The sequence below is a fragment of the Buceros rhinoceros genome, unplaced genomic scaffold (genome assembly GCF_000710305.1).
Source record: "Buceros rhinoceros silvestris isolate BGI_N320 unplaced genomic scaffold, ASM71030v1 scaffold1006, whole genome shotgun sequence".
NCBI classification, from domain to species: Eukaryota; Metazoa; Chordata; class Aves; order Bucerotiformes; family Bucerotidae; genus Buceros; species Buceros rhinoceros.
The window spans coordinates 2,339-11,193 of NW_010416692.1; the positions used below are offsets into that span (position 1 = coordinate 2,339).

At 37.4% G+C, this 8,855-nt stretch overlaps 1 protein-coding gene across 1 annotated transcript in view; it reads right to left on the reverse strand.

Moving 5' to 3' along the window:
• Positions 1-1,137: 1,137 nt before the first annotated feature.
• PLEKHA5 (pleckstrin homology domain containing, family A member 5) overlaps positions 1,138-8,855 on the reverse strand; it is a 158,325-nt gene continuing 150,607 nt past the window's right edge. Inside the window, exons 19-23 of the mRNA XM_010137880.1 lie at positions 8,601-8,810; positions 5,754-5,912; positions 3,259-3,380; positions 2,296-2,441; positions 1,138-1,232 (exon numbers count right to left, since the gene is read on the reverse strand). Of these exons, the coding sequence (XP_010136182.1) occupies positions 1,138-1,232; positions 2,296-2,441; positions 3,259-3,380; positions 5,754-5,912; positions 8,601-8,810 (732 nt within the window). The remainder of the gene's footprint in view (positions 1,233-2,295; positions 2,442-3,258; positions 3,381-5,753; positions 5,913-8,600; positions 8,811-8,855) is intronic.

Here is an 8,855-nt window from a genome sequence, read left to right on the forward strand (position 1 = left end):
GAAAGCCGTCAACACAGACGTCACTAGTGAATGTGAAGAGTGCGTTTGCCACTTTCTCAAAAGGAGAAAAAGATGAAAATAATTTCCTTTTTAAGAACATAAAAATTGTTTCCTGCCTGTAGTTCGTTCCAGAAAGGTGTCTGTGATGAATAAGAAGTCAATTTTGCTAAGATGAAAGCTTGGCAATGGAGATTGGGACACTAAATGAAAAAATGCACTTTCCAATCTCATGATAAATGACTGAAAAAGTCTCGATTTTAAAGTTTTCTTGATTTGAAAGTTTTCTTAAGTTAAATAATGGCATTTAACATTATCATTGAAACAAAGCTCATTCTTCTAGTAGAAAGGTTATTTAAACAGGTACTTCCTGACAACAAAGAAATGTGGATTGATATAAATGCTGGTAAAGTGGTGAAGCATTCACATTGGTATTCCATTAATTTCTTTATACAAGCGCTTAAACAAATAAGGTTACTTAAGACTACCATTTCCATTCATTAAGTTGGTAACACTACAGGTAGGAACATGTAAATCTAGCCTAACTCATGCTTTCAGACTTGATTTCTGAAAGAAATCCCCTGCTATGACAAGGAAAGAGAAGCCGTGTAGAGCTATCTCTGTAGAAAGGAATAAAACCCGAAGTTTTGGAATTGTTACATTTCTTCCACCCTCATTTTTTCCCTTCCTCTTTTTCATGCCTCAGTCATCTATGTCTTAAGCCATAAACTCTCTGCGCCATTAGACCATTTCCTCCTAAGCATCACTAAGAGATCTAGCTCTAGTTGCCTATTACCGCATCAAGACTCATTTGCACCTAAGCACCTTAACTGGGTATCTGTTTTGTAACAGCTTAGGTCTCTCATGTAATTCAAAGGGCTATTATCTTGCCAGTTGTGGAGAATGTGCTTGATAAGCTAATTAGTCCTTCCTCTTTGTACTTGGATAGGGAAGACATTACTTGCAAGCATATCAATACATGTATTTGTTTTGTTTTCTGATTAGTTTATATTCAACACTGCAGATAACTGTTTCGCCAAGTATTGTCTACAGATATTTATCAGAAAAATAACTAGAACACACAGAAAAATATTAGGAAAATGGCAGGAGGGGTGGGAAAAAAGACGTACTTCTCTGTAACTATACACACATGAAATGTGATCCTTCTGTGAGCTGTGTCTGCGCAGATGGAGCTGGTGACAGTGACGATTCTGGTGAAGAAGGCAAACTTTTCACTGTGAGTCACAGAGCAAGATAAACAAGAATACAAGTTACAGCGTGCGTGATTTCAAGTCAAAATAAATATAAGCTTGAAAATTGTATTCATCGTGGCTCAAAATCACAATCAGAACCAAATGAAAATTACACAAACAAAGGCTTAAAATCTGATCAGCACAATCAGAACAACTTCAGGGAAGAGCATAACTGTTCTTAAAAAAGATCATTACTCAGTAATGATTAGTAGAACCTACCTTTATATCCCAGCTCAGACTAACTAAGCATTTTTTATTCTGCTGAGCACTTTAAAATGTATTTATGCATTCTGGTTTTCATTATCAAGTCACAGAAAGGATCGCTGACTGCACTACAAGGGTGTGGGTCACCTTTTGTATCCATACATTGAATCATTTGGCTTACTTAACCATTCCCATCACCAAATATCCTAATAATGCCTTAATGCCTATCTTCTTCCTACACACACGCCTTTTTTTTCCTCTTTGTAAACCGTTTTGCTTTAATCCAGCCTTCTCTTCTTGCAAAGGAGTAAACCGCCAGTCATTTTATCGGTCAGCTAGCATTTGCTGTTTCTTCATCTTTTCTTACTCCTGAAAATATGACCAAACTGGGGTCTTTACTTGCTAGCTAAAGATCTAGTAGATACATTGGAAACGCGCAAGAATTCCTCAATCTTTGGCATACCTGAGGCCATCCATTAGCAAGGAGGTAAGTGTAAATAATCTACACATATCCAGGACTGAGATGCTGTTCTACAAGGTGAAGAGGGAAGGATTTGCTCCAACCAACAACTGTAGCATGACTCAGTTTCTGGCAATAGTTATTTAATTCCCCGAATTAAATGCAAGCATAAAATTTGCATTAAAACCTCAGAAAAATGGAATTTCAGTAATTGTCTGCTGAGAAACTATTTTTCTCTATGTCATGAAACCACGACATCTAGACTAGCTCAGCACTTTAAATTCACAAGGGTTTCAAAGCATCAAAAGACGTAATAAAAAGGTAATTAATTTTTACATACGTACTGCATAAGTTGTACTTCAGTCAAACTCTTTTCCATACCTGCTGTTGCCTGATTTCCTTTTGAAGACTGCGCTGCTAATTCAAATGAAGACGTAATCTCTTCTTGTTCTTGAACGCTAACTTCTTCACTTTCTTCTGAGCTGGTTTTGGCTTTGTGGTTTGTAACTGTGGTCACACTCTGCAGGCTGGTTAAAAAAGCACAATGTTAGAACTCACTCTGACTTAATTTCAGGTGTTAACCACTAAGTACAATTCAATTTTCTTCTGATAATAGAAAAAAGCTGCGACTTGCAAGTTTGTGTAATATAAATTAAACAAATATTTTAAAACCCTTCTACCTTGTAAAGTTAGGCTTACCAAAACAAACAAACAAAACCCCAACACTCTGGCAACTGAATTCTTCTCCTTTACATACTCAGTTTCCTACTCTGTCACATCTGTTTTGCTGAAGGGTGCTGTGTGAAAGTTATGACCCAGTGTAGGAACTCATGATCCACAGTGCAACTTACGTGAAAGTTATGAATCCTTAAAGAGGAATATCCAAGACACAATATATTCCTCCAATTCTGCAATGCTCCAAAATAGTGAAGTGTTAGCAGGAGATACAGAATAAGCTGTTTAGTCTGCTCCTAAATACCAGCAATAAAGAGTTTGCAATGGACGCCCTTGCTGAAGCTTTCATAATAAACTGATAGAAAGCTTGAACTGACATTACTAAAGACTTTTTGTATCCCAAAGTAAGGATTATAAACCTATTCTGTTCATAACTGGGGCAATACTTGAAAATAAACATTGCTTGACTCACCAACTCATCACCTCTTACTGAGCCCCCGCAGCAGTTAGGTTTCTCACTAGATTTCTCTATATGTAAACCACTCAAAAACATATAAATATAACTTATAACTATTTATGGCAGTGTTTCATTAGGTCCTTGGTCCATTCAGCTAATAAACACAATGTGCAATTTTAAAATAGCCTCTGAACATCTTGTTTTATTTTTACCTTATATCACCATCACGTGTTTCTTCCAATTTATTTTTCTTTTCTGCCTTCCCTTCATTACTCACTTCTTTTGAGTCAGATACAACATGTGCATCTGATAAAAGATCATCAGTTTTTGTCAGCTATAAAAGAAATTGAAATCATGAAACAGAAACCTGTAGCACTAAGTGGCAGATAAGAAATACAGTATCAGGAAGCAGTTTTATTAACAGACAAATTTTGCCATCATGTATACTTAGTAACTCAGAACTACATAACTTAGGAAATTTTTATTAATACCATTCAGGTTAATAGAGTTATCCCAAAACTTATACCAGAGCCAATGGGCAGGGCTTGGCTTAATAACTTCCAGAACTTATCTGAACTCTTCGGATTGCAGCCTGCCTATTTTTCATGCTATCCCTCTCTTCAACAGTGTCAACAAAGATTCCAGCTACTGGAATATATTGTTGATAAGCCTGAACACTGCTCTTAAAGGTCTGATTAGTTATAAGCAATGTAAGTGTATTACATAACTTACCTTCAAAAGATTAGTGTACTTAACAAAGCAACAGACTCTCAATGGAAAGTATTTTTGAATAACAAGAGATGTTAAGTATTTGATTTTATACTATCCTCCATCAGAAATATGTTTAAAAAAGCTAAATATGAAATAGAAAAACAAAAGGACAAATGAGTGAGGAAAAGGAGAGGCTAAGGATAATTAAAGAATACGGATAGAAAAGAAAAGAGCCCCTCTAACAAGATTTAAAAAATGTATTGAACTCTAAGCAGAGTATGGTTATGTAGAAACAACTCCAGTAATCTACTCTTCACAGGCAGTTTGTTTTTTCTGAGTGTTCAGTGCTGAGTGTTCTGGCACCTTAGTACCAAGGTAACTCACTGCTAAGTGAGTTTGAGACTATTTGAAGACAGAAATCAATCCAGTGACCAAATAGCACAAACTACAGTTAGTGCCTGCTTGCCTGTAAAATTGTTGTGTCAGCTTTATTCTGCTTCCTGTAAACAATCTGATGCACTATTGATAAACAAACAAAAAAGTCAAGTGCATTAAATGACTGTCAAAAACTATGCTGGGATATCCTGGATATCCTAAGCAATGAACAGATCAACGATTATTATTACATAGAATCACAGAAAGCTTTGGGTTGGAAGGGACCTTCAAAGGTCCAACCACCTTGCAGTGAGTAGGGACATTTCAACTAGATCAAGTTGCCCAGAGCCTGACCTTGAATGTTTCCAGAGATAGGGCACCTAGGCACCTCTCTGAGAAACCTCTTCCAGTGTCTCGCCACCCTCAGTGCAAAAAATTTCTGCCTTTATCTATCAAGTCTAAATCTTCCCTCTTCTAATTTAAAACCATTACCCCTTGTCCTGTCACAATAGCCCCAGCTACAAAAACTTGTCCCCATCCTTCTTAAAAACTCTCTTTAAGTACTGAAAAGTTGCAGTAAGGTGTTCCTGGAGCCTTCTCTTCCCCAGGCTCTCCCAGCCTGTCCTCATAGGAGCTGGTGCTCACCAACACCTCATAGAGGAGGTGTTCCATCTGATCATTTTTGTGGCCCTCCTCTGGACCCACTCCAACAGGTCTGTGTCTTCCTTGTACTGAGCACTCCAGAGCCGGACACAGGACTCCAGGTGAGGTTTCACCAGAGTAGAGTGGCTGGACCACCTCTCTCGACCTGCTGTCCAAGCTTCTTTTGATGCAGGCCAGGGTATGGTTGGCTTTCTGCGATGTGAGCGCACATTGTCGGCTCATGTCCAGGCTTTCATCCACTAGTACTGCCAAGCTCTTCTCCGCAGGGCTGCTCTCAATCCATTCACCCCCAGTCTGTATTGATACCAAGGGCTTCCCTGACCTAGGTGTAGGGCCTTGCACCTCATGAAGTTCCACAGGCCCACTTCTCCAGCTTGTCCAGGTCCCTCTGGATGGCATCCTGTCCCTCTGGTGTGTCAGCTGCACCACTCAGCTTGGTGTCATCTGCAAACTCGCTGAGGGTGCAGTCAATCGTGCTATGTCACTGATGAAGATCTTAAACATCCCTGGACACAGTATGGACCCCTGAGGGACATCACTTATTACTGACCTCTGTTTGGACATCAAGCCATTGACCACTATCCTCTGGATGTGACCAATACCTTATCCACTGAACAGTCCACCCATCATTTAAAGATGCATTAGTATTAGTTTTGTTTCCAAAGAAGTAAAGACCATAATTTTGTATTTTTCTAATCAACCAAGATAGTAACAGATAAAGTTAAATAAAATGAAATTTAGGAAGACCATATATCAGAAAAGTCAATATCTCAGCTATAGACAGATATGATACAATTTTGTGTTCCTCTACAGAGTATTTGTTATATCCAAAAAGAAATTTAAATCTTCCAAGCAAAAGGAACTGGCTCAATCTCCTATACTCCGGTGTCTGTGGCTCAAAATATTTTTCTGCTGCAAGACAGGCTGATGAACAGTTCAGGAAGGGACGGTTCAGTACCTCTTTAATAAAACCTGATTTATATTCTTGTTCTCCATCATGCTTTAGTTGTGCTATTTCTTCTCCACGATTTTCATTATTTTGTTTCAAATTATTTTCTTTACTGGTGCTCTCTAACTCCTTCAGGTTACCTGATACAGTATCATCCTTTTTTCGATTCTGTGAAAAAAAATTGATATATAGATGTATTCTTACAAAAGTTATCAGCATCTCAGTTCTGAGTCTTGCACTGTCCTCTGACTGTGATTAAAAAAAATATTTAAAAAAACCTTAAGTACACCACATTGCAATAAGGAACATGGCAGTTGTTAAGGACTTAGAATTTCTCATTTTTGTACCTTTCAAACAGTTCAGACTCACATTTTTTTTCTCTGTAAGACTGTAGTTTCTGTAGTGCCCCTGCAGTCTCCGCAATCTCCAGCATTTCTATTAGTCACCTTTATCTTCTGAAATTTCATTTATATTTAGCTCAGTCACACACAGATTTACTTGCAGTCATAAGCACTAATTCTTCTTTTTTTTAAATAGCGTTTTTTAAAAAAAAAGGATTGATAAAAATCTGTTCTCAGTCCAAGATTCACAGTGCATCTGCATGCACTTTCTCCAGTTATCTTGGGTATCTTCCAAGCCTATGCTGCTAACTGATTTAAGAGGGGACAACACAGCATCTGATAATGGCAGAGGGTATTGCTTATTCCTTAAAAGACAGTTTCCGTTGCACAGAGAATAATTTGATGTTAAAATTTTGAGGAAGGAGGGTAGAGGTGACTTAAGATTGTGAACTGCAAACACGATGTTGACAGAGCAGCAAATTGAACTGAACTGAGGTTCACTGACGTCTTATCAAACTAGGTGCTCAGGCTGAGAAAAATAGGAGCTATGAAAGTAGTTAAATCTTGTGGCTAAATTCCTGGGATTTAGTACATGCAATACGTTAAGAGGATGTTTCATGTAAGTCAGTTCACAACTGAATCTCTTTGCTTTCTTAACTAAAGTATGCACCCATATCATACACCTGTCCCAAACAGTAACAATTGTGAAGCCACTTCCTTCCGTATTTTGGTAATCACTTAAAAATTACACAGTAGGCTGTTTATAACATCCTTTCCCTGCCCCCCCCACCCTCCCAATTCTTAAATAATCAAACCCAGTTGAAAAGACTTCCAGCAGTTAATGCCACTGCACCATTTTTCTATATAAAACTCAACAGGCATAGAAACTATGCTTTTAAAAATAAGAGCTATTACTACAATGCAATACCTCATCTTGAGGCTTTTTGCCAAATGGCATTCTGGAAGAATTAATGCTGTGATAGAAAGAGTGATTTTGTAGAACAGACTACTAGCTAAATATTCAATTCAGACACATTCTCACTTATTCTATAAATTTATCTCATCCATGTAGCACTGATTTCATGCAGGAGACTGAAGAACATGCTGACATGAACAAAATTATTTTGAGTTCTGTATAGCATGTGGTGCTGGCACAGAGTATTTGGCCACTTCCCCCACTCTGCTCCAAATGTGCTGGCTAACCCAGTATGACCTCCTGACATTGAGGTATGAAGTGATACCACAGGAAAAATGATAAAACTCAAACACCTCTGTAAAAAAATATGAAAGAAACATCTGCAAAACTTTGCTGTGTGCATCCTCTTCTTGAGAAAGGCAGCGTTAATCACAAAAATGTTTGTAGAAGCCCCCTTCATACATAGCATTCATGATGTCATCCCAAATACAGATACTCTAATGCAAAGGCAAAACTTCAATTCAATGTTTTCTGGGAATCCAATGTTGTTAAAGGAAAAGTTATCTTTCGTATAGCTCTGAAGTTTAGCGTGTTCAGAGGGAAAGAAAAAAAAATCCTAAAACTTATTTGGAAATATGTGACTTTTTAACAGTGCAATGCACTTAATCTGGTTTTGGAAGATGAGATGTTAAAATGTGTACCAAGCATAAAACATTACATGTCAGTGTAAAAAAAAAAAAAAAACAAACCAGTGTGGTCTGAGGAAAAAAGTATACAAAAAGATTAAAAAAAGAAAAAAGTTTTCTCCACTAAGCTATTGAGAAAGAAAATTAATTCTTGGCAGTTAGAAAGCAGTAGGCTGTCTAACATCCACTATGCTGAATCTATTTGCTATTTTTGTCCTGAAGTGGTGTGGGGTTTTTTGTTTGTTAACTGCGTTTTGGGATTGTCTTTTTCTTTTTTTTTAGATGTATATTCTATCCTGTATAACCAGGATAGTATTTCCTGGTTAATAACAAGCAGTTTTATCTTTCTCCTCCTCTCCCCACCCTGAACCATTTAATAAACTCACTTCTTACCGTTTAAGAATGAGTGAAACCAAAAATGATGGTTCTACTTTTATGTATTTATGGGCTCAAAAACCACGGCAAAAGAGCACCAGTTAACAGCTGTCATCATAAATATACATTCCTACCTAAAAATGTTACAGATGTTTGAATATATTACATGGCAGAAAAATCTTCATAATTTATACATCAACTGAATCATGACTCTCCTTGACACTGCTTTTAGTTACAAAGCTTGCAATTTCATGTTGCTTCATAAATTTGACAAACCAACCTGCTAACAAACATCACAATGCATAATCAAACGTATGTAGATTTGGACTATTTATTTTCCAAAACCACAAAGAAGTGACTTCTACTATCATTAGGTAAAAGCATGAAGATTGTCTTCTCCCCTTTCTATTGTGACTTATTCTATGTAAGCAATCTCATCTACAGAATCATGTGATTTTGGAAGAAGACTTTTTTGTCGTGGTTTTTTTTTTTCTTTTTAATTAGACACACTGAAGTTTTTCAATAACGTGGGACCCACCTGTGCCAATCTGAATGGATTATCTCTGACAAATGACAGACTCTGTGAAGGAGACTGGTCTGAAATGCCAATAATATTGAGTCCTTTTCTCTTCTCTCTCAGGCAAGCTTGTTGGTGTCTCTTTATTCTTTCCATCTGTTCCTCCACAGTCATTCGAGGCCGTGTGCTTTCTGCAAGACACAGTTGCTCCACTGCACTCCTTGGTCTTTCCTTAAAAGGAAGAATATATACAAAAGCAAGATTCTAAACTGTTCA